The following is a 25947-nucleotide window of genomic DNA, read 5'->3' on the forward strand; positions in this document are numbered from 1 at the left end:
TCCTTGAGTTTACATTCAAAGCTTTTGATGTATAAGAAAATTTGTTTGTGTTGGGATATCGTTCCCTTTGAATATCAATGAGATCAAACATATCCATTGTTATTAAAATTGCATTTCTAAAGTTCGTAGCTTTCCATGCCAATCCACCTTTTTTGTCTTTTTTTGTCAAGGTACAGTTCCAGTCTCCCCCTATAATTAGCGTTGTAGGTTCTGATTTGTCGATCAAACAATTATTAAGCTCTTGTATAAATTGCAATTGCTCGTTTGGATTGTTTGGGGCATAAATGTTACACAATGACAGCCTAAAACATGTGAAGCTCACTGTAATTAAGGCTATTCTACCATGGGTGTCAGAAAAAGAAAACTCTATTTTTGTATTCACTGATGGGTTAATCAAAATGCACACTCCTTTGCTATGACGGCTCCCATGAGAAAAAACAATTTGCCCTCCCCATTCATTTTTCCAAACAGATTCATCGTTAACCTCTGAATAGGTTTCTTGTAAAAAATTGAAAGAGGCTCCCTGATCTTTTAAATAAGAGAATATGCTCCTTCTCTTTGTTGGGTCCCTAAGACCACGAACATTGAGCGACAAACATTTGCATTTTTTCATGCTCAATCGGATTCATAAATACCAAAGCTGCAGCAATGAATAAAAAAAAAAAAATAAATAAATAAATAAAATTTCGATTTACGACCACTGACCTTAGGAAAACAAACAAATAGAAAAAAAAAAAAAAAAAAAGATAATCAATTCTAATTAGGAGTGTCCCTCTGCGTCCTTATAGCAAGATCTTCCCTCCATAAAACCTAAAGATTATCCAAGTCCTCTACACAGTAAATTCTTACCGGTGCTCCTGAGGGTGACGTTTTTACAAATACCTTTCCGTCCATAGTCCACACACTAAGTAATAGTCCCTCCTTTCTCATGTCATTAGCTCTCTTCACGATACCTCGACGATATGCTGTAAGATTTTCATTTAGAAAAAGACGATTCCCTCCGCCGATTGAGGAGGCGTAACTCGTTGTTGGAAAGAGATCAGATACTTTCAGATTCTTTAACTTGACACGCTCCTTGTATAAATTAGATTTCACCTTGTGGCTGACGAATTTAGCGATTATTGGAGAGTTACGAGCCTTTAGCTTGTGCGAAATCTCGATGTCCTCCGCTTTAATCGGCACATGTAGGGCCTCACCTAGCTTTAAAAATACCTCTTCGGTGCTGCTATAAGCGTTCGCAGGAACTCCATGAATTTCAAGCGAGTTTTTTCTTGTATATTGTTCTAGGTCATCCAGTTCTTCGCTTAATCGTTTCGACTCTTCGATTTCATCTTTCAACTTTTTCTTCGTGGCATCAAGTTCTTTTTTAAGCGCTAGATTTGCATTCATGGAAGCTTCAAGTGTAGATTTCATCTTCTCCAGATCCCGTTTCTGCGATTGAAAAGCCGCCTTAAATTGGGCGATTTCTTCCTTCAGGTTTAGGTTCTCGTGCTGTATTCCAGTTACTTTAACTTGTATATCGGCCAATATGTCCTTTAACTCGGCCAGACTAGGCTCAGGAGGTGCGTTGTTTGGTGATTTCGTTTCATTGTTTGCCGCCATGTTGACTCGCTTCGCCTCGTTCAAGACGCCTTCGTCTTCGAGTGATCCTCGAGCACCACGTTTATTTTTGCGACCGTTTCTAGTCATCAGCTTGGAAAACTACGGATACATACCAGTAGAGGACAAAAAACAGTTCATAATATCAACGATGTTGTTTTGAAGGGAGGATTTTTGCTCCGCCTCAAAATGTGCGTCCGACCAGGTCGGATCCACGCATGCTCCCCCACGTCCTGGTCGTACAGTGACGGTAAAAGTGTAATGCACGTGCAGAGTTGTTGTTTTGGTTAAAAAACAGGGGCCATAATCAGGGATGGAGACCGTAACGAGATGCCATGGTTTAGTAAGGTTAGAAGGAGGAAATTCTTTCTAACCTTACTAAACCATGGCATCTCGTTACGGTCTCCATGGTTTAGTAAGAATTGCCTGATAATTGTTTTAGTACAAGTTAGGAGTGATTGCGATGATCAACATTTTGAGCAGTGCCTCTATTCTCTCAGAGATAGTCGAGCAGGAGGTAAGATACGCTTGAACGTCGGCTGCCATGAAACCCGACACGCGAGAAGAGAGAAAAGAAATGTGTGCGAGGCAGGCGGGTTGGCACTCTGTTCTGTCTTTTCTTGAAGCTTGCTCGACAGTTACCAGGAGAAAAGAGGTGGTGAGGATCGGAGAAAGTACCGCCTTTTCCAACGAAACAAAACATTTGAAAACAATCTCGAAATGAAGATGTGGATTAGTCCAGCTGAAAAAGTTTAAAAACCGAACACGTACACGACGTATACAGCGACGATCAAAAGAAGACCACTGACCATGGGTCCGGCCGCACCGTTGCACAGGTCAGAGGCACAGCAACTCACTTCACACTTGATATAAGAAAGGTTGCACTGTGTGATGCTAGATGCTGAACAGGTTGCTGCGCAACCTCTAGCGTAGGCTTCGTCCTTCACGCCAGAGGTGGCGTACACTTTAGCTATGACGCAATGAGTGGACCCCACGCACGTGTCCTTGATTCGCTTGTCATCACAGTCTCCCCAAGAGTGTGTGCTCAGGCACCAGTAACATTCAAGGGAAATGACTGCAAAAGAGACATCAGAGTTGCACGTGAGCCTTATGACATAAAGTAAATATAGACTAAGAAAGCAGAATAACTTTGAACCGTTTCGGTCTGAAAAAAAAAACCAGCTATATAAACTTTGATCAGTTTCGTTTGCTACTCAAGAATAGTGTAAGGTCGGTATACATAGGTTTTTAAACTGTTTAAAGTAGAATTACATAACTCGTAATATACCTTACCATAGGAAATTAATGATGCATGTTATTAACGCGAATTTGAAAAATTTAAGCTAATTTTATGAACCTTAATTTACGTCATTGTTAATTAAAATCACACTATTTTACAGCATCGTTATTTAAGACACCTTTATTTCCAACAAAGTTACATGTCATCTACTTCTCCGTAGCACCCAGTTGGATTGATAGCTCAGTTGGTAGAGCACTGCATCGAAAAGGTCATGGGTACGAATCCCGTTCAAGCCATCAAACTTTCCCGGCAAACTTTCTTTTCGCATCTGCATAAGTTACGTTACTGCGAGGGTCTTTCTTCTATTTAATCTTTCACCCGCAGTTCAATTATATGTTTTATATATTTATATTCATTTATATAGTCCATGTTTGTCATGACAATCAGTAATTCTGAGATAAAAAAGTTGAACCTATGCACATCGAATACACGTAGGTTAAAGTCCGTACTCGTTTACTTAATCAAAACGTACATGCAAAGCGGAAAAAAAATAATATGAGAAAAGTGGATTCGTTTGTCCATACAATCAATAGTTTACTGTTTCTGAGGAGTAACCAGTACATGTTGCAAACTGGAACAGTCTTTTCGCTATTTTCGGTTCGAAAATCATCATTGCGGCGAGGAATATTCAAGAAAAGCAAAGCAAGTTGAACACGTCACTCAGCTATATACACAGAGCTCGTGTCTGTAATTTGTGGCCTGTGAATAGGCTCCCAAGTGGGGTATAGGATGAAGACAAAAATCGACCGCGCTCCGCTCGCACTTCGGACCTCATGGCTCACTATTTTTAGTTCAGAAAGCATCATTGCAGCGAGGAATATTCTGAAATAAAGCTTTTACGAATGTAAACAAGCAAGTTAAACACGTCACGATATATGCAGACTGGCTCGTATCTGTAATTTTCGAAACGAGGCATTTCGGACCCTTGGCTCACTACGTTTTGCTCAGAAATCGTCTTTGAGACGAGGAATATTAAAAAAAAAAAAAAAAAAAAGCATTTGCGAATGTGGGTGGCAGGTGCAATATAGAAACACTTACAAACTTGTAGCCCTCTATCTAAAACTATAAGAAAATACAAAGTTAAAAGCTACAATATCCTAGAAATAATATTAATTAAAACCTACACGTAAACATCCAATAAATCTAATTGTTCTTTAAAAAATGTACCCCACATTTAAAAGATTAAGCGATGCTTGTTTCTTTATAAAAGTTGGCAAACTGTTCCATGTTCGTACCGCTTGGACTAAAAAAGGTTTTTCGACCTTCTGTTGCCCTATTATAGAGGACAAATAAAACTGTAGTTCGAGAATCTGGTATTCCGTGTGTGTCGTGAGCTATTAAGATTAATTGAATCTATAAAATTATCAGGAACGACAATATCTGTGTCCTCTTGAGGCTACTTAAGAGCGGCTGACTGAGAATATCGAGAACCTGAAATTTCGGATTTCCTCATATTTTGTCAGAAGAATGCCTTTAGAGAACTATTTACGAAAATAACAATAAAACGTTCCAAAGATTTTTCGTTTTCGAGAATTCCGGCATAATGTGAAATGCCGTGAGAACAAGTTAATAAGAACAAGTTAATAAGTTTAAAATGAATTTATTGTTTATGTTTCATTTCTGGTGGAATAAAACTAAGTTGTTATTCGGAAACAAAATCTCATCTGTTGATGGGTTTATCCGTTTAAAAATTAATTTCATTCCTATTATCGCGAACGAAAAAATGAAACGTTCAGGTGGTATGTCACGCTTTCCTCGGTACGCCAGCGTCAACAATGCGAAGGATACGAAACAAAATCAGTAAATATTTCATATCAAAGTGTTTCTGAAACCCCCAACAGACGATAATGTCTCATTAAATTACTAATCGACTTGCGTGAAAGACACCTTTGGTTCAGTAAAGTTGCGCAAAAGTTGCAGTCCGAGTTTTCAAAAATCCTAGGTTTGTCAAAGTTGCATCCCATTCTAACTGTCAATACAAAGTCGTGACAGGCACTAGATTGAGCTGGACAACCGAAGACGAGAATTCTAAAAGCTGAAGAACAAGGTATCTGTGTTTTCAATTTGCGGGTCCTAGACTATATATCATAAACAGAACTGAGATATCAGAGCCGATAGAGAAAATCATGCTTTCACTTTAGTGCAAGGCTGGCCTTATCTTCAACAGCTACACGGCTATAATATATTTGAATGAGCACTTACCGTTCCAATGCCTGCAAAATAGGCATTTAATGAACCATCCCCATTAATGCAAGCAATAGTCCACCCTTCTCAGTCCGATCCGGATAGAAGAGCACCAGAAAATAACCAAGGTTGTTTGCATATTATGGCCATCACTGTGTACATAGCTATTTTAAACTTGCTATTTATAAACAATGACGCAAAATGGTTATAAATAGCATTTTACCACAACTGTTTCTAATCTCGCAATCTGATTGGCTAAAGCCTGGTTCTCATATGCAGCCGACCTACCTGCGATAACCTGCGTTGTAGTCGCCGGTTGACGTGATTTTTCGACCCAGGTACATCGCAGTGGTTGCGCAGATGTACCTGGGACGTGCCCCCGGGGAATTTAAAAAAGCGCGCTTAAACGGTATCATTTGGCGCTCTTTTTAACATTCCTTCAATAAACATGGATAGAACCCTGCTAATTCGTTGCCAGTCTAGTTTTCGCTAGTTTTGTTGCTTGTAAGGAGATACCTACGAAGAAAGCGTGAAGAAAAACGAGAAAAACGGAAGCGGAAGTTTTAGGTTCGCCCTATGCTTCGAGAAAGGAGCCAGCACGGAAAGTATCATACTTTGTTTGCTGTGTTGAGGCTACACGACATGTTTCTTCAGGTGAACAGAATGGTTAATTTGTCTTCTCGAGTTTGTCTTCTTGTTTGGTAGATGATTTTTATCTTGGACGTAATGTATTGTGGGCTATATTTGCCTCTGGGACATCGCCGACGATCGCCGGTTCTGTTCACATAAAACGTTTTTTTCGCCGGGGTTCCGGAAGAACCGCCGACCTGCCTGCGAAGTTGAACTCAAGTCAACTTCGCAGGCTTGCCGGCGGCAAAGGCCTGCGATGGTTGTTGCTGCCGACGGCGTATGTTCTCATATGTCGGAACAGTACCCCAGGCAGTACCGGTGGCTGTGTCGCAGGTAGTTCGGCGGCATATGAGAACCAGGCTTAAGTTTCTGTTGTCGATAAGAGTCTAGACAACGCTGCTCGCGTCAATCAGTGTGCGGAAATTTTGACAGTTATTGTAAAAATTTTCTTTGGCGTTGATATTGTGGTAAAAAACAAATCGACTGTGCTTTAGCGTTTTCTGTACTCTTATCGACAACGATATTCGTCATTACATTGGTCAAAATTTGTTGTAGACTCACTCGGCTGCGCCTCGTGAGTCCACAACATTTTGACCACTGTGATGACGAATATCGTTGTCGATAAGAGTACAGACAACGTCTAACCACATTCGATTTGTTAAATGTGCGTTCTTGGTTTGGAGTGGTTTGCTCGATATTAGAAACTGCATTTCTTCTTCCGCGATGTCATATTTTGCAGTATCTATATATTTTCGGTTGCATTTATGGCTCAGTGCCCATTTTCGTCCTTGATAGACGACGAGTCCGGTTGCGGTCAAAGTTCGTACTATTACAGCAACCTGCGTTTCTTTGGGTGAATGCCAGAAAGATATCTCCAGTCATCCAGGTCCCAACGCAAGGAAGGTGTTTGCTGACGACAAAACTGACAGTGAAATGTAATTAATCCTCGCGCACGCATGTTAGTAAAGTTATCGATCATCTGATGTTGTTGATTGAACATATGACTTTAAGTTTACTGACTTTACATTGATGGAATACAAACAGCGGGGATATTTCTGATCAAGCTACGATGATCTTTACATTGATGGAATTTGATATTCTGAAAGGATGAGTCGAATGACAATCTGACCACCTGCCCGCGCTGTCGAGATGGTGGTAGCCTACCACGCAGTCGTTTTTAGGGGACTCGTATTACCTCATCCCCGAGTCCCCTCAAAACAACTGCGTGGGAGGCTACTGAGACCGTAGATATCTAGTTTAGACGTCTAGTTTAGTCGGAAGGGGTCGAGAGATGCCTCAATAAGCCCTAAAATAATCATCATCATTATCATCATCATCATCATCATCATCATCATCATCATCATCATCATCACACCATCGCCATTATCATCATCATCATCATCATCATTATTATGGTGAATCGAATAAAGGCCTTAGAGGTACGGCATGTTGCTTTGCTTTTTTTGTGAGCATGAGAAACCTGCAGTTACTATTAAATGACATCTGTAGTGCGTAAATACTTCGGATTATTGTTGAATACCTTTTACGTGCAAGGGTATGTGTGTACTGAAGGAGATTCAAAATTCGTTCAAATTAAAGTAGCCACAGCGATAGCATGATTGCTGAGACCATTGCGGTTTTTTAATATTATTTCCTCTTTTTTTGTTTAAGTTTTATCAGTCACCTTTCCTTCTAAGACCAGAGTATTGTGTCTCTATACCACATGGTACCCTTCTCTTAGATAAAACAATAGTTCCCCCCCCTTTCTCTTCTCCCCGTATTAACTACATTCATTGTCCTCTTTTTTAAATGCCATATTCACTCAAGATTTTTTGAGGGCCGGTTGGAAAAATCAAGCGCCTGGGATCTAGGGATTATTTTCAGCAAACTTATGTATCTATTAAGAAGTTGAATGCGTTGTAACCAGCTTTAAATCAATGTTATTTTCTTTACTATGGAAGAAAATACTTAGAAAGACTCAGAAAATGCTGTTTAATTAGCTAAGATAAAGGTCGTTTATTGACAGGCAGACAGACAAACAGACTACACGGGTTAGTGTTGAACCCCTGCGAAAAAGATGAAAATACCGCAACGTTTGTTTGATGGAAGTTTCGTCTTCAGTGAGCAATACCACGTGTAGATGAAACCTGCTACTCGAAAATATGCCAAAGCGCCGGCAAAATGGAATTTTATCTCATATCAGCGGTGGCAGGTAAATACAACTCGGATACTACACTGTAGTTATAAAAACGTATACATGTCATTAACCCTAGCTATCGACTGTGAGGTAGAAAATATCGCTGTTTCGTACAGCTTCATTTTAGAACTGAGCAAATTGTCACTCTTCTGTTCTGTAAAAAACGTACTAGTTGCGTGAAGTACAATAATGAAATTTGTCGATCATTCTGACGTTGCGTTATCGGAAAACATGCCACGGCAATCGGCCTTTACGAATTTTGCTGTGGCATTAGTTATCACTCACTCTGACTGTGAATAATTTTTTGTATAGGAATATTCAGCAACGAAAAACTGTTTAGAGTATTACAATTTGTAATGTATCGATAACTTTGTCATTCTCTCGGGAAAATATATTATACAAACTAAATGTATTTCAAATGTGTTAACAGGTACTTGCGTGACCAGTGCGATAGCAGTTCGAAGAAAATACACAAAAAAATTTTGTTAACACTTGACTATAAACGTTATACCCAGACTAGATTTCTTACATGTAGCAGTAAAGTAACAGATCGTTCCTCAAGCATACCTGTTATTGTAAGTTTCCATGTACCAGGACAAGATTTTGCCTCGAAATATTTCCCCATTTTCAAGTGTTCACATGTCATGGGAGTTCAACAGTCGGCATGTTGTTGACAGGCTGTGATCTAGAAAACGTGCCCGCTTTGCACAGCTTCACAAACCCAAAAGTGATTTTAACGCCTGCAATTAGTTTTATTATTGAAACAAGTTCATATTCAGTAAGATATACCATAAATACTTGGTTCTAGATGCACCATGTGGCAATGAAAAAATTGGTTGAGATCTGGACGAGCAGAAAGGTGACATGACACTTTGACCTTTTCAAATTTGGGGTTACATCTCACTCCCTAGTTAGACTTTTTAAGGTATATAAAACAATACAAAACTTATTAGATCATTAGATTTAGTTTTGGAACAAGAATTTTATAATTCTCCGGTAAAAATAACATACAGACAACAATTTATTGAAACATGTCATCTTGTCCTTGCGTGACCACTGGAATTTTTTGAAAAAAGATGTAAAAAATTCCCTATGTGTTTTATTCCGTCAAAGGCTGGCTTTTAAATTACCCAAGCTGAATTTTTATATGTTGCAGCACAAGAATAGAGCTTTTCTTTAGTGTAACTTTCATTGTAAATTTCGATGTACCAGGAAAGGTATTTTGTCCGCAAAGTTTCCACAATTTCAAGTGTCAACAAAAATGCTGAAAATAGGATTCTTCGGACTTTGAAAACTGCATGTAAATAAGAATCCTCCAGCAATATTTTCATAAGACCGTATTTTTAGAAGGATGCCTAACTTAACCTCAAAAGATCGTTTTAATACGCTAAGCCGTCTTCCTTCCCGAGCGATTTGAAAATGCACCAAATCTCATCAAAATTTAACGCCGGCTGCGACGCGATCACGACATTTCACATTATGCCGGAATTCTCGAAAACGAAAAATCTTTGGAAAGTTTTATTGTTATTTTCGTAAATAGTTCTCTAAAGGCATTCTTCTGACAAAGTATGAGGAAATCCGAAATTTCAGTTTTGACCGCGAGTTCTCGATATTCTCAGTCAGCCGCTCTTAAGTATAGCATAGAACGGTAACCACTGCAAACGATTAAATAGAGCCGGGCACAGAAGGAGTCCGCGGATCTGCATCAAGTTTTATTCTAGCAAGCTCTTTTCTGGAAACGAAATATTCTCTGGAGACACTCTTTGGAGCAAGACATTTGCCATGCAGTACTAGCTTAACAAAGAACAGGTTTAATCAGAGCATTGTAATATAAAATTCTTTGCTCCAAAGGTAGACAAGACTTAATTTTGGGTAGATCGGATGATCTACATCAATAACACTCTACATTAAAACATTTACGCAAAAGGTTCGCACTTACCCGTCGGCAAGAATATTAGGAACATGAACATCGCCAAATGCTGCAAATTGCACATGTTGGTTCTTTATTTCAGTCGGGAAAAGTTTCTCAGCTAACGTTTGGAAATATGCTGTGTTCATACGTAGCTGAAAGCACGGACGAATTTCCCTGAATTTTATTGCACGCCTTAAAAAGTGTCAGACTGACTTTGACGTTTACTAAAAAGTAAGTGCAACTTCATTGGCCAAACGTGAAAATCGATGATAAACAAAGAGATGACTTATAGGCCACCTCACTGGCTGCCAATTTTGATGACATAAAAGAACTGGACTCATTAATATTTTGACACCTGTACGGTTTATATTGATAGAGCTGTTTAATAGAGCGTGTCGTAACGATTATTCATTTGACTTGCAAAATTTCATGGCTATCTCTATTTTCTTGGCTCTTCTTCACGGTGAAACTGAAAAGGATCTTTTCTTAATTTGTCCAGCCTTCTTTTATCTCAATTGTTTTGTTTAGGACACGTGAGACGATTCACGGAAAACATCGTTTTACCAGTTGCCGAAGTATGGCGTCTACAGTGGTCATCTTGTGCATGATTGCAGCTATATTTTACCTTCTAAGAAGTTTGTTTGTGAATTTCTGTGGACAAAAGGATACAGTGGAGGGCATAACGAACAAATGCGTCCTTATAACAGGCTGTAGATCTGGCTTTGGCAAGGAAATTACGATGCGTCTCGATCAGCTGGGGTTTCGTGTGTTTGCCACTTGTAGAACAAAGGAAGGCGAAGATTCTCTGAGAGAGGTTTGCAGTGATAACGTGAAGACGTTCGTTATGGATGTTACAGACGAAGGACAAGTTCAAGAGGTTTTTGAGAACAAAGGTAATTGTAGAAACTCGTGAAAAACACTGACCACCTCGAGTGTAAATCGAATCGCGACGGACATTGACAAACCGACGTAAATTATCACGGTTTGTTTCGTGTCGACAGCCTGTATTGCTCAAGATAGCCAACTTTAGGGCCAAAAGAAACGTAAAATTTCAGTTTCCCTCCCGAATAGTTATCTTATTTGGTCACACATTTCACATAAATGATTTTAAATATGGGTAAATAAACAATCAGTCAATCCTTTGATCTCGTCACGCATTCCTCCCCAAAGATTGTCCTACGTGCGCTTAGCCTGGGAAGAAAACCCCAAATGTCTTCTTCATGATTCCAAACGAGTGCTTAGAATATTAAAATGCTGGAAAATAGCTACGTATAGCCAAATTGGAAAGGGGAAGGTTGGAAAGTAGGTAGGGACGAAGGCAAGGAGGTAGTCTTCCCTCGTCCCTTCCCCGTCCCCCTCCCCCCTGATATGCACGAGAAAGCACAATGACGCGCTCTTTTGTTTTAGCCCTAAAAATGGATCCCGTGTTTCTAAATAGAGGATTCATTCATGTGTTTCCTTCCCTTTCTCTTGCCCTGCTTGTTCATTTGATTCTGTTCATTTCATAGGACTGTGGGGACTGGTAAACAACGCTGGCAAATTGCAGGTAGGAATGGTTGAGTGACAGCCGCTGGACAGTTTTAAGAGCATCGCGGATATTAATCTTTGGGGTATGATCCTGGTCACACAAACGTTTCTACCTCTGGTGAAGAAAGCGCGCGGAAGGGTGATAAACATGGGAAGCATCTTAGGTGAGGCCTCTGCCGCCTTGTTAACTCACAATAAATTTACTGCACATTGTATCTCTGTAATCAGGTGTATAAATGGGTGTTGTTAAGCTGTGATGCCGAGGAAGTGATTATAAGTTTTTTAGAGATTCCACGAAATGAAGTGAAGGGAACACTGCCATTAAGATATTTAAAAGGGCCTTCCAAAATATCTCCAAGAGATCCGACGAAAACAGATAAAGTTTTTCTACTGTAAGTATGTGAAAGGGATACCATTTCCTATGGAAGGTGTATGAAAGGGAATACTGAAAACGGTAAGGGTCTGGACCTCGGAGCGGAGTCTCCCTATATAAAACTTTCTTAAATACCCCCCCTCCTCCCCTCCCACGGTATCCAGCCCTTAGCAGTGGTATTTCATAAGTGTGGGATTTCCTTGTACCTGGTCAGGCGTTTTTCCGCTGCGGGCACAGTGTAGGATCGTGAAAGGTCCGCTCTTATTTTCCGTTGTCTGAAATATCATTCCCCAGGTCGAATAGTTCTACCATATATGCCTGCTTACGCTGTCTCCAAATATGGTGTTGCGGCCTTCTCTGACGCTCTCAGGCGAGAGATGCTCCCCTGGGGGGTACGGGTGAGTATTATTGAAGCTGGAGCCTATAAAACCAAGCTTTTGACTGCTGATAATTTGGCAGAGCAGTGGCGATCAGAGTGGAATGAACTCAGTGATGAGCTAAAGCAAGAATACGGCGAGGAAGGGTTGCAAAAAGGTAATTATAGATTACAAGACACCGAGAAAACAGTTTTAGGATAACAAGAGTGCGGGCTATTCTACAAACACAGTCGCCCGGCTCGTCGCCCACGCCGGATTGCTTCAGATAGTGGAATGAACGGTATATATGCATTTAATTCGAGGCGGCGAAAATGGGATGTCGCATTTCCCATCAGACCATGCGACAAGACCCACCACAAACCCAGTTAATAGTTGAATTTTTCACTTGAAGTTCAATTCAACGAAATCTTGAAATTAAGCTTAACCTGATTCAACTGTTTACTTTACCCGATTTGTTTCAATCTGTCTTTCTTTCTGTCCAGATGCATTTCTCGAAGGATTCCCCAGTACATGTCAGAAAAAGCCAAAGAATACTAGCTGCGCTTTTTGTCTCGTCCCTTCCCGCACATTTGTCGGTTCTTTTCATGTAAGTCCATTGCTTTAGTCGCACATCACTTGTGGGAAAGAGACAACTCAGTCTGCCGATGTATCAAACTCTGTTCTTTCCTTTATCTTCATAGGTTTGAGTTCTTTGAAGCTTCTCGACAGTGTATCCTCGCCGCACACCTACAAAGTGGTCAGAACGGTGTTGTCCATGCGCTTACATCACGTGACCCGCAAAGCCATTATCTCATTGACTTGAATACCAAGGCCCTGGCATGGTTATCAACGATGCCCACTTACATCACTGACTTTCTGTTTAGAATCGCGAGATTCACACCAGGACCTAGGAGAAGCAATAAGCCAAGTTGACATAAAGAGAAAACATTATACTTCTAGCCCAAAGAGCGGATAACTTTATCCAGTGGATAGGTGCGGTGCTATCCAGCGGAGCAAATGTACTCCAACCAACGCTTTTGACAAGTTTTCCACACAATCCCATACTTACGCATACGCTTCAAGGATATTCACAAATTATAGGGCTATAGGGAAATTAATTCTTGCACGCATTTATCTGCCGCATAACGACCTATCAAGTAGATAAAATTATCCGCTTTTTAAACAACTGGAGCCTGACTGTGTCCAGCGTTTGTTGTTAATTTTCCCATACAAAGAAGTGGAAATAAGTCGGGTCTCCCGGGGAGGTCGTGGATCCCGCTTGGAGCTCTTGATCACAACAGAGCTCCTTCCCATGTCCTTTTTCAACCGGCCCAGAGATGCACTCCGCTTACCATTTCGTAAAGGTTTGTTGTGTGTTGGTTCCCATAAGATCATATTACTTGCGAGAGGTTTTCAATCGAGTGTCGAAAATAATTCCGCGTTTGCTTTGGTTTTGCATTACTACGCCACTTTCTCAACTAATGGGAATCCAAACCAAAACCAATCGTGAGGATTCTCATTAGTTTGTTGGGAGTATGGAATCAAAAGTCTTTTGAAGGTGATGAATAGAAATGGAAACAGTATGAACGGATGGTGGATTAACGAGGTTAACTTGGCTCGTACCAAAAACAAAGTGGGCGTATTAACGGGAAGGGAGGGGGGGGGGGGGTCTTAGGTGGAGTTCAACTATATAAAGCGGGTGAATAATACGTTCTTTTGTGGGCTTGTGGCTTTTTATTTTATTTAACTAAATATTTTGACATGAAATTTTCAATTCAGCAGAGCTGTTTAAATGTGTAGATGGAGTACTGCATATAAGTTAAATTAACATGGATTGTAAAAGTACAATTTCCATCAACACTACACGCAAAAAGGAAGAAAAGTCGAGGATGTCTGAAGAACGTTCGCGAGGGCAGTTTTGAATTAAAGGGGTTAATAGACCTTTCTCTAAAATGGCGGCCGAAAATTCAAATAAGTTAAAATGAAAAACGTATACCAGCACTAGAAAGAGCACTTTTACTTTAGCAACCTTACTAAAGTAAAGGTGCTCTTTCCAGTGCTGGTATCAGGTTTTCATTCAGTTCAATTTTAACTCATTCAAATCTGTTGCCGCCATTTTGGAGAAGGGTCTATTAGAGTTAATTCTAATTTATTTGTCTCTATACACGACCCCCTCAAGCTTTGTAGCTTTAAAACTTATCGTGTTGAAATAAAGGTCATAAACCCAGATTTGAAAACGTTGCAAAACGTCTTTGTTTGTTTGTTGTTGTTGTTGTTGTTGTTTTGGGGGGGAAAGACAATAAAGGAGCCTTTACACTAAGCATTTTTTTTTTCTGCAACTTGCGAAGCAATGCTGACGAGATGCATTGCAAGGTGTAAGGAATGTGTTGCACTAGATCGTATCTCGCGGCGTTGCAGAACGCATAAGGCTTGCTACTTTTTCAGAACTTGTAAGGCAATTTGTTGTTGTGAGACAAGTTGCGATGGGGGGAGGGGGAGGGGAGGCTTGTGCACGCGCAATCTTGTCAGCAACGTGTCCTGCGACGGTGCTGCGTTGTAAGTCGAAAGACGCATTGCCTTGTGTAATAGCATCTTAAAACAATATCAACCGTAAGCTGCGGGTCGCTATTTATACCTCTCACATCAGCAGTATCGCAAGGATCAACCAGGTCGATCTTTTCTGCTACAAGCCATTGCTTGCGTTTGCATGCTCACAAATGTCCTTCCAAAGGGACAAGACTGCTGTCTGCTTGATCAGAGATAGTCGTAGCTCCATGCAAGAACATTCATCACCTCCTGAGGCCCCTTCATTCAGAACTAGTAACACTACCAGATGTGCCGCAGTCATCTTCCATTTTTGTTCGAAGCAGCTCGCTACTTACTCGGGAATAACACTACCTCACAAGCACCTTCACGCCGTTCACCATCCTACTGTCCATCCAGATACCATCATCATCCCTTGGCCGCGGAACTTGACGGGAAGGGCTGTAACAGTCCCATAACACCATGTGCAGCTTGTTCTACTGAGGTGAGACGCTCAAGTAAGGGGCTCGGTTGTAGTAGATTGTTAAAACAGCCAAGCATGACTAAAGGTTGAAGTTACCGCTCATTTCGACTGCCGTAGCTGATTCTTCTCTAGGTCGCCCGGCCAAAATGTGTTGAAAAACCTCGAGATATTTTTGGGATAAGGACAACAACAACTGTTACAGTTGGTGTCGTCTTATATTCCCAAAAATATCACGATATTCTTCCACTACGCAAAGAGAAAAAGACTCAAATAAGAGAAAGCTTCATGCTTACTACCTTTTCTAACCTGACAGCAAAAAGTAAACATTTGAGACCTGTGCATATGCATTCATGTGTCCCGAACCTATGTTGACGCAGTGGTTACATTATTGACTCGCAATTGGCAGGAGATATTTAACTGATTTCTTTGAGTTTTGGCATCCTTAATGCGGTAGCTTACAGTTAGTTGAATGGGTTAGAAATTCTTGTGAATGTTTCGTTAAATACTTGCCGATAACTATAAATTTTGTTCACCATACCGTGATACTCCCAGAGGTCATCTAGTACAATGTCCAGTCTCGATCGTACAAGTTTAGATCGAACTGAGTGGTCATTCTCTTCACTGAGTTTTATTTGCTTACCATGAATTTTTCAGGCATTTTAAGGCCAGCAAGGCTGCAGAACCAATCGGGAAGTCACAAACTTGTCGCTCACTTTCGGAACGCTCATTTTGAAAGAAGTCTACTTATTGTGATGTCATGTTACTATAACAATTTGTTCCACTCTAAAAGCGCGCGATCAAGCTCGTTGTTGACCAATGTGCACATCTTAAAACTTGCCGCAAGCCCATCTCACCCACAAGATTAAAGGTCTGGCTAAACTAGGAAACATTGTTGCGGAGGCAAGTGTTTCCCAGTTTCGCCGCGCGGGAAACATATGTTGCGGAAACAAATTTTACTGCTCGGAAACAAGAAAATGTTTTTGCCTCAAGTCAAAAACATTTTTGCTTCCCGGAAACAAATTTTGCTCCAAAACATACGTTGCCTAAAACATATGTTGCCAACATTTTTAATATGTTGCCAAGTTTAGCCACCACGAAAACAATGTTGACTAGTTATCATTAAAACCGTTTCCTAGCAACAAAGTCAGTTTATGCGCATGCGTGATCGTTTGTTTTCCGAAACTGTTTCCTAGCGACTGGGACAGCAAAACATTTTGCTTGCTTCCCGCTAATTTAACCACCCCGCGGGAAACATAACAAGAAAACAATGTTTCCGTAACAATGTTTCCTAGTTTAGCCAGGCCTTAAGTCAATACCATAACATGCAACATAAAATCCTTCTGAAAATTTTTTACTTGTTACTGTAGTAGAGTGTAATCAGTCTTTTCCTATGATCTGAAGAAAACTGAAGAATGGTTGATCGTTTAATAAAAAATAATCTCGTTTCGTTCCATACACAAACGCGACTCATTTTTGTACGAGTGAATTAACTTTAGTGCGAGCGAGTTTCAAAAGTGGTGAACCGCGTGTGGCATTTGATTCGTTCGGGTACTTTTTCGCTTGGACACTATTTGTCCTGCATTCCAGTTTTCAATTTCCGTGGGACAACCTACTGCTGGAGAAACAAAAGGAGTATGGTGGAGAATACTTAAAAACTGGTAAGTAATGTTGACTGTACTGTGAGTTGAGGGCCATGGACCAAAATTAATCTACTTGGGAAAGGGATAACTCCAAGTCTTAGTATGGGAGATAGGGGCTACTAGTTATGGGATTCTACACGTTGTACACATATGGGATAACAGATCACAAGTTACTTACTGATGAGTCTATAACGTATCTGCTGGGTTCTTCTTTCAGGCTCCCGATCTGTGGGTCGCCGTAATATGAAAGGGAAGTAGACTGCGAACAGTCTTATCTTGCTTCGTACTGAGATAATGAAACAAGTGGACAACGGTTTCTTGAATCTTTCCATTCTTCTCCTTAAGCGACTATTGAGACTGAGTTGCGAGACATGAGGGTTTGCCGAGAAAAGATTCGAGGAGGTGAACAAAATCCTTCTTCTAAGGCTTGTGTCCTCGTTACTCCCTCAGCTTCACAGTCCGCGGAATGGAGAACGAAGGTCTCTTTGCATCGTCTCTAAACTTTTCAGCTAATACGTGTCTCTTCATTTGTACGTTTTGGTTTGTACGCTCTGGCAGAACCTCTATTAACTTTACCCACATTCCTTTAACGCTATTAACTTTATTTTTAGTAAAAAATTGAGCTCATAAACCCTCACCATTCCATTACAATCTGAAAGCTTGCGATAGACTACTTAGTCATTCATGTAAACGGTATACATTTTCTGCAACAAGGTATATAACCTTATCTTTTCTAAAATTTTCAGCGACAAAAGGATTTCAGGACTGGTGTAAGTCTGGTTCTAATCAAGTAAGTCACGTCATCGACGCTATCGTGAGCCCTCTGACGTCACAGTTTCCTATGTCACGCTACGTTGTTGGGAGTGACGCGTGGAAGCTGAAATTGAGTGCCCACCTCCCTGAAGCACTGCAAGACCACCTCTTGAAAGATTTCCCGTTTAAGGTCGTTCGATCGCGTAATCAAGATGAGCCCGACGTCTCGTATATGAACGGCGGCTCAGCTTCTTAAGACATGCGCGAAATGATTGGAACATAAGGTGCTATTGTCGTTTTTTAATGGTCACAATCATTGCAATAGCCCTTTATTCGGTTATTTTAAAATTTGATGTAGGCCAGCTAATACTGCTGGAAAGAGCTACTTAAAATTCTTAGAAAGACCAATTTTGAGAGTGTTGCCTTTTAAAATAGCGAAGATATAGTTTTGTAAGTTCAGAAATTTTCAGAGACGTTTCTATGAAGATGGGCAAAACTTGCCCGTTTCCATACAAACGTCTGGGTTTTTTTTTAATTTCGATAACACAACAAGCAAAAAACAATACATTTTACAGTACAACATTTTCCCCCTGATATTAAGGTGCTTGTTCCAACAATGTCAATTGTTTTGCGTTACCGGCCGCCTACATCAAAATTTTAAATAAGCGTGATAAAAGAGAGTGCAATGGCAAGATCCAAATATCTATCTCACTCTCAGTCATCACTGCAGTCAAGATATAAGAAGCTAGCAGCACGTTAGGATGTTTTGTGAATACAAAGTTAAAAACATGCTTTTAATTTGTTGTTTATCACACGTTTCTCCAGTTGCGGAAAAAGTATTTTTGTAGTGAGCACGCTGTTTGCAATGTAACTCATTAGGAGGACTGACAAGAAGTAGGGCTGACACTGCGTAGAACTGAAAAACTTTGAGCTCCATCATGTCGTTGTCGCGTTAAGTTTTTCAGTTCTCGCTTACTTTTGCCTTCGTTTCTCTTTTTGGCTTAGTCTCCCTCGCAGTCGTTCTGTGTCTCGCACGCAACGCTCCTTCTCCTCAACGAGACCGGCACAGAACGGCTGCGAAGGAGACTAAAGGTGCGTTTTTTTATTCACAATTCTGGAATGAGAATGGCCAGAATGTAAAATGCGCGCGTTTTTCTATTCCGGAATGGACAGAATGCCATTCCATCCATTCTGCTCCCAGGGGCAGAATGAACTGAATGTTGCGAATGAAAATCCAAGATGGCTGACGGCGAGATGAGCGCTGCGGATTCAAATACGTGAGAAAAAATTAGGTTACGCTCTTGGACACAAGAAAACATTGCTTCTAATTTCATTGTACCAAAAGTACGAGGTTTTTTTCAGTGATGTTTCGTACAAGAAAAGGGCAATTTGGGAAAAGATTGCCGACGACATGAAGAAAAATGGCTACTCTCCGTCGGCCGCCATATTTGTTACGCAATGTTTACTGGTGCCAGGACCGCGCATCTCGACGGGCGTTTTTTTATTTAGACAATTCGAATTATCCCTAGCATTCCGTACCAACCATTCTTATTCCAGAATTGTGGATAAAAAAACGCACCCTAATTTTTGACTGATTAGAGCTGTCAGTTAGCTCCTATGCATACCAGCAGTATACCTTTGCCTCCAGTATAAACAAATTAGGTCTCGTTCAGACTTTATGCCCGGGTCCGGTTCTCGTTGACGGACAGTAGTGTGAACATAGATATTTTTTGTGCCCGAGCAAAAATCACCGCAGCACCAGGTAGTACTCAGGCACCGGTTCTTTGAACGGCCACTGGTCTGAACAGGATTTTGTCAGTTCCCGCGCTTCTTCCCCATGCCTCCCTGCGACATAGCTGGCAAGCAAAATGGCGGGGGGCTAAATGGACGAATCGAGGAAACGATTGCTCTTTGGGCACCAAGGAGACTGAACAACGTTCTTTTCAGTGGCTAGATACATAATCTAAGTGGGCCTAAGGTTTTTCAAGACGTTCAGTTCTTTGTTAAAGCTATAGCTATGCAATGCAAGAAGATAATATTTTATAATTTTACATTTTTTGACTGTTGACCTAACTTTTTCATACCCCCTACAAACATTGCCTAAAAGTTCAAAATTGAAATTCAAAAAGTTTTACTCCCTTTTCGCATAACGAATTTGTTTCAGTTCTTGCCAAACCTGAAGAGTGAACTGCCATATTTTTACCGTATAAGGTTACTTTTCAAACTACAATGTTACATTTTGCTGTAGTTTTCGCACGTGATATGTATCATATAGGTGGTACATATTATAGCGTCGTTATGGCAACAGCTGTTGGTTGAAAAACCAAGGAAAAGGATAATTCGATCCTAAGTAGAAAAGGTGGTGTAATATGAATGAAATCGAAGCCTGCCGTCTGTGTGCAGCTGTATATAAAATCTTCTTCTTAAAACATCCACTCTAAGGATGGAAAGATGTTGTGAGCCTCCTTAAGTTTTACAATTAAAACATAAAATCTCGACTGTTAAATTTAGGCAAAACTGCGTATCGCAACTTAGGGACCGGACGAAATTTAATAAATGCTGTAAAGCAGAACGCTTTTTTGCTGACAATAAAACAGAAGACACCCCATTGCAATGCGAGCGGCCTGGGCTCTGATAGTTGCTGGTTATAAGTGCCATTAAATTTTAAACTGAATAGGACAACGAATCTGAAAACAACATTTACTTTTTTTATTACCAATTGGCTGATAATTGTTTTAGTACAATTTAGGAGTGATTGCGATGATCAACATTCTGAGCAGCGCCTCTATTCTCTCAGAGATAGTCGAGCAGGAGGTAAGATACGCTTGAACGTCGGCTGCCATGAAACCCGACACGCGAGAAGAGAGAAAAGAAATGTGTGCGAGGCAGGCGGTTCTGTCTTTTCTTGAAGCTTGCTCGACAGTTACCAGGAGTAAAGAGGTGGTGAGGATCGGAGAAAGTACCGCCTTTTCCAACGAAACAAAACATTAGAAAACAATCACGAAATGAAGATGTGGATTAGTCCAGCTGAAAAAGTCTAAGAACCGAACACGTACATGACGTCAATCTCGTACCCAGAATCTTCAGGCTTTTTGGTCAGCGGAACAGCAACTCACTTCACACTTGATATAAGAAAGGTTGCACTGTGTGATGCTAGATGCTGAACAGGTTGCTGCGCAACCTCTAACGTAGGCTTCGTCCTTCACGCCAGAGGTGGCGTACACTTTAGCTTGGACGCAATGAGTGGACCCCACGCACGTGTCCTTGATTCGCTTGTCATCACAGTCTCCCCAAGAGTGTGTGCTCAGGCACCGGTAACATTCAAGGGAAATGACTGCAAAAGAGACATCAGAGTTGCACGTGAGCCTTATGACATAAAATATCTCACACTAAGAAAGCAGAATAACTTTTGAACCGTTTTGGTCTGAAGATACAGATACTGATAAACTTTGATCAGTTTCGTTTGCTTCTCTAAAATAAAATGAGGAGTTTTGTACATCATGGGTATACACCAGGTCGGTATACATACATTACTTGCAAAAAATTTTGGACGTTAAAATTTCGGACGTTTTATTTCGGACATTTAATTTTCGGACACTTTTCATCTCATTTCGGACAAATTTCGGCAAAAATTTCGGACACTGCGCTAAAACATGCCTAAAGTAAATTTACGACTAAAAAACATGAATTAGACTGAAATACAATCTGTGAAAATTATAGTTTTACTGTACCTTCAAGGTTTTACAGCCGAATACACCAACGAGAAAATAACACAAACTCAATCAAGCTTATGCCTCTAGCAGTGTCTCAAATATCAGTTTCCTTTCCAGTGACCCCACACAGACACAGAACGAGCTCTTGACACTTTTTTAGACGCTGTTGAACTTGACATAACCACGGGTACACCTAACAAAATCCGTGACAACCTTACTGCTACAGAGAGACAGGCCATTTGCCAACTTAAACAACGACAAGACATAATTATAAAACCCGCTAACAAAGGTTCCGGTACTGTTGTTATGGACAAAACTTGGTACATCGACGAATGTAACAGACAACTTAATGACTCGAAATTTTACAAACGCTTGAACGAAGACATAACTGCTGACATACAAAAACGTGTAACTTTTTATGTTAACAGGATCTATCATGACAGACTTATCAACGAGAAAACTAGAAAATACCTCATACAAACTGACGTAAAACCAGGACGCTTCTACATACTACCCAAAATACACAAACCCGGTAACCCAGGACGCTCCATTGTTTCATCTAATAGCCATCCCACCGAACGCATATCTCAATTTGTCCGCTATCACCTTCAACCTTTAGTTCACAAATTACCATCCTTTGTTAAAGACACTAATGACTTCCTTAACAAACTCCTTATCATTGGTAAACTACCCTCTAATTCATTGTTAGTCACCATGACTTGATGTCTCATCTTTATACACTAATATCCCACATAACGAAGGTATTAATGCTTGTGACCATTTCCTCAGTACTCGCCTTCATAGTAACATTCCCACTGGCACACTCTGTGACCTCATTCGCATGATTCTTACCATGAATAATTTTTCTTTTAACGATAATCACTACCTTTAGATCCACGGCACAGCCATGGGCACTAAAATGGCCCCTTCTTTTGCCAACCTTTTTCTTGGCCATTTCGAAGCGAATGCTTTGAAAAATGCCCCATTTCACCCTCACACATGGTTTCGTTATATTGATGATATTTTTATGATCTGGACTGAAGGTCTGGATAACTTAAAAATCTTCATCGATTATCTTACCAATATTCACCCTACCATTAAATTCACTAGCTCGCACTCTTCTGCTAACGTATCTTTCCTTGATGTTAATGTTTCTTTAACTAACGACGGTAACATCAGTACTGACCTGTACACTAAACCTACAGACAAACACCAACATCTACTTTATTCATCTTGCCATCCCCTACATACCAAAAATGCTATTCCTTTCAGTCTAGCACTCCGCCTACGACGTATTTGTTCTACTGACGAAACGTTTAATATACGCACTGCTCAACTTACTACATACCTACTAAAACGAGGCTACAAACGAAACTTTGTCACTAAACAAATACAACGTGCCGCCAACATCCCACGCAGACTCGCTTTACAAACTAAAGACATGAACAAACCTACACGTGTACCTTTTATTACGACTTTTAACCCGTCGCTTCCTCACATCTCCATGCAACATCATTAAAAAACATTATCCTTCACTGCTCTCGTCTGACCGCTGCAAAAAGGTTTTTCCAAATTTGCCTGTTGTGGCCTTCAGACGACCTCCTAACCTACGTGACTTACTGGTTTCGGCTAAACTTTCTTCTATCTCGACTAATCCTCACCCACAACTCCCTTCCGGCTCCTATCGTTGCGGTAAAAATTGCGCCACTTGCCCATACATTTCCGATGGTCTCACTAACCACATCTTCTTTTCCACTGGTGAAACATGTCCTATCAAATCTAACCTGACCTGTGAAACTAAAAATCTAATCTATATGATCCAATGTAACCGCTGTAATTTACAATACATAGGAGAGACTAAACGACGCTTAAAAGACCGCTTTAATGAACACCGCCCCACCATAGATAACCCTAATACTAAATCTAAACCCATCACAGCCGCAGAACACTTCCTCACTGCTCCTAACCACACCGCTAACGACATGCAATTAATCCCCGTAGAAAAAGTCTACTCTAACCGAGACTCACTCCGTAAGGCCAGGGAAGCCTTTTTAATCTCAAAAGGCAGAACACTTTCTCCACATGGCCTCAATATTCGCGAAGAAATGCACTAGCGTTTTTTCCTTTTATTATTTTTTTATTTTTTGTTATTATTATTATTATTATTATTTCATTTGCTTCATATTTTACTGTCAATCAATTTAGTTTAACGTAGTTCCGCTATTGCGCAAACATTTGTCAGCTATATAAGCGTATGTCCCAATGTCAATTTCCATTGTACCTGAAGAAGGCTGGTTTGGCCAGCCGAAATATAGTAACCTTTAAACCGTATTTCTACGTTGTATCGGTCTCTGCTTCTTGTGTCATAAAAAGAACGACTGAGCAAAGCCGCCTAATCCGAATTCTAGCCATATCAGGTATATTGGCTTTGAACAAGAGACTATGAGGTACTTACCTCATAGTCTCTTGCTTTGAATCTGTGATGCCGTCGCCAAGAAAGTACTTTTAAAGTTTTATACTATACTGTAAAAATTTCGGACGCTTAAAATTTCAGACGCTTAAAAATTTCGGACGGTTTTATTTTCGGACACCATCTTTGTCCGAAACTAAAATCGTCCGAAATTTTTTGCGAGTAATGTAGGTTTTTAAACTATTTAAATTAGAATTACGTAACTCGCAATATACCTTATTAAAGGAAATCAACGATGCATTTTATTAATTTCATGAACTTTAAAATACGTCATTATTAATTAAAATCACACTATTTTACCGCATCGTTATTTTAAGACACCTTTATTTCCAACAAAGTTACATGTCATCTACTTCTCCGTAGCTCCCAGTTGGATTGATAGCTCAGTTGGTAAAGCACTGCATCGAAAAGGTCATGGGTACGAATCCCGTTCAAGCCATCAAGCTTTCTTTTCGCATCTGCATAAGTTACGTAAATAACTGCGAGGGTCTTTCTTCTATTTAATCTTTCACCCGCAGTTCAATTATATGTTTTATATATTTATATTCATTTATATAGTCCATGTTTGTCATGACAATCAGTAATTCTGAGATAAAAAAGTTGAACCTATGCACATTAAATACACGTAGGTTAAAGTCCGCACTCGTTAATCAAAACGTACAAGCAAAGCGAAAAAAAATTAATATGAGAAAAGTGGATTCGTTTGTTCATAAAAGCAATAGTTTACTGGTTCTGAAAAGTGAGCAGTACATGTTGCAAACTGGAACAGCATTTTTCACTATTTTCGGTTCGAAAATCATCATTGCGGCGAGGACTATTCAAGAAAAGCAAAGCAAGTTGAACACGTCACTCAGCTATATACACAGAGCTCGTGTCTGTAATTTGTAGCCTCCCAAGTGGGGTATAGGACGAAGACAGAAATCGACCGCGCTTCGCTCGCACTTCGGACCTCATGGCTCACTATTTTTAGTTCAGAAAGCATCATTGCAAGCGAGGAATATTCTGAAGAAAAGCTTTTACGAATGTAAACAAGCAAGTTAAACACGTCACGATATATGCAGACTGGCTCGTATCTGTAATTTGAGAACTGAACGAGGCATTTCGGACCCTTGGCTCGCTACGTTTTGCTCAGAAATCGTCTTTGCGGCGAGGAATATTTAAAAAAAAAGCGTTTGCGAATGTGGGTGGTAGGTGCAATATAGAAACACTAACAAACCTGTGGCCCTCTATTAAAACTATAAGAAAATACAAAGTTAAAAACTACAATATTCTAGAAATAATATTAATTGAAACATACATGTAAACATCCAATAAATCTAATTGTTCTTTAAAAAATTTACCCCGCATTTAAGAGATTTAAGCGATGCTTGTTTCTTTATAAAAGCTGGCAAACTGTTCCATGTTCGTACCGCTTAAACTAAAAAAGGTTTTTCGACCTTCTGTTGCCCTATTATAAAGAGGACAAATAAAACTGTAGTTCGAAAATCTGGTATTCCGTGAGTGTCGTGAGCTATTAAGATTAATTGAATCTATAAAATTATCAGGAACGACAATATCTGTGTCCTCTTGAGGCTACTTAAGTATCGACATAGAACGGTAACCACTGCAAACGATTAAATAGAGCCGGGCACAGAAGGAGTCCGTGGATCTGCCGATCAAGTTTTATTCTAGCAAGCTCTTTTCTGGAAACGAAATATTCTCTGGAGACACTCTTTGGAGCAAGACATTTGCCATGCAGTACTAGCTTAACAAAAAACAGTTTTAATCAGAGCATTGTAATATAAAATTCTATGCTCCAAAGGTAGACAAGACTTAATTTTGGGTAGATCAGATGATCTACATCAATAACACTCTACATTAAAACATTTACGCAAAAGGTTCGCACTTACCCGTTGGCAAGAATATTAGGAACATGAACATCGCCAAATACTGCAAATTGTACATGTTGGTTCTTTATTTCAGTCAGGAAAAGTTTCTGCTAACGTTTGGAAATATGCTGTGTTCATACGTAGCTGAAAGCACGGACGAATTTCCCTGAATTTTACTACACGTGTCAGACTGACTTTGACGTTTACTAAAAAGTAAGTGCAACTTCATTGGCCAAACGTGAAAATCAATGATAAACAAAGAGATGACTTATAGGCCACCTCACTAGCTGCCAATTTTGATGACGTAAAAGAACTGGACATTAATATGTTGACACCTGTATGTTTATATTGATAGAGCTGTTTACAGTCGAACCAGGTCAAGCGTACCCCCCTAGATTCTATTAATGAATCTATTATT

General features: G+C 40.1%; 4 protein-coding genes and 1 pseudogene across 6 annotated transcripts; 2 read left to right on the forward strand and 3 right to left on the reverse strand.

Annotated features, from left to right (window-relative positions):
* Positions 1-213: 213 nt before the first annotated feature.
* On the reverse strand, positions 214-1602 carry LOC146465945 (uncharacterized). Its single transcript, XM_085127967.1, has one exon. The coding sequence runs from the start codon at positions 1600-1602 to the stop codon at positions 811-813; it is 792 nt and encodes a 263-aa protein (XP_084984093.1). The 3' UTR covers positions 214-810.
* A 414-nt stretch (positions 1603-2016) lies between these two features.
* LOC146465946 (uncharacterized) lies at positions 2017-9919 on the reverse strand. 2 transcript variants are annotated; one of them, XR_014868228.1, is made up of 2 exons: positions 5102-5281; positions 2017-2674 (listed from the first exon to the last, which is right to left on the reverse strand). XR_014868228.1 is itself a non-coding variant. In XM_085128357.1 (2 exons), exons 1-2 carry the CDS (start codon positions 9902-9904, stop codon positions 2352-2354), a joined length of 378 nt encoding a protein of 125 aa, XP_084984483.1. In that variant the 5' UTR covers positions 9905-9919; the 3' UTR covers positions 2063-2351. The 2 variants fall into 2 exon arrangements, 1 of the variants encoding a protein (XP_084984483.1); XM_085128357.1 differs by lacking the exon at positions 5102-5281 and adding an exon at positions 9850-9919 and having other exon boundaries at positions 2063-2674.
* A 197-nt stretch (positions 9920-10116) lies between these two features.
* LOC146465947 (short-chain dehydrogenase/reductase family 9C member 7-like) lies at positions 10117-14304 on the forward strand (annotated as a pseudogene). Its single transcript, XR_014868229.1, has 4 exons — positions 10117-10715; positions 11331-11513; positions 12017-12256; positions 12780-14304. The product of XR_014868229.1 is annotated as a short-chain dehydrogenase/reductase family 9C member 7-like (transcript).
* A 607-nt stretch (positions 14305-14911) lies between these two features.
* LOC146465948 (uncharacterized) lies at positions 14912-18267 on the forward strand. The gene is made up of 3 exons (XM_085127968.1): positions 14912-15119; positions 16582-16743; positions 17472-18267. Exons 1-3 carry the CDS (start codon positions 14912-14914, stop codon positions 17732-17734), a joined length of 633 nt encoding a protein of 210 aa, XP_084984094.1. The 3' UTR covers positions 17735-18267.
* A 2294-nt stretch (positions 18268-20561) lies between these two features.
* On the reverse strand, positions 20562-25887 carry LOC146465949 (uncharacterized). The gene is made up of 2 exons (XM_085127969.1): positions 25551-25887; positions 20562-20812 (listed from the first exon to the last, which is right to left on the reverse strand). The coding sequence occupies exons 1-2, from the start codon at positions 25603-25605 to the stop codon at positions 20562-20564; spliced, it is 306 nt and encodes a 101-aa protein (XP_084984095.1). The 5' UTR covers positions 25606-25887.
* Positions 25888-25947: the final 60 nt, after the last annotated feature.

This window comes from Pavona decussata, unplaced genomic scaffold (genome assembly GCF_977016875.1).
Source record: "Pavona decussata unplaced genomic scaffold, jaPavDecu1.1 SCAFFOLD_155, whole genome shotgun sequence".
In the NCBI taxonomy this organism is placed as follows: domain Eukaryota; kingdom Metazoa; phylum Cnidaria; class Anthozoa; order Scleractinia; family Agariciidae; genus Pavona; species Pavona decussata.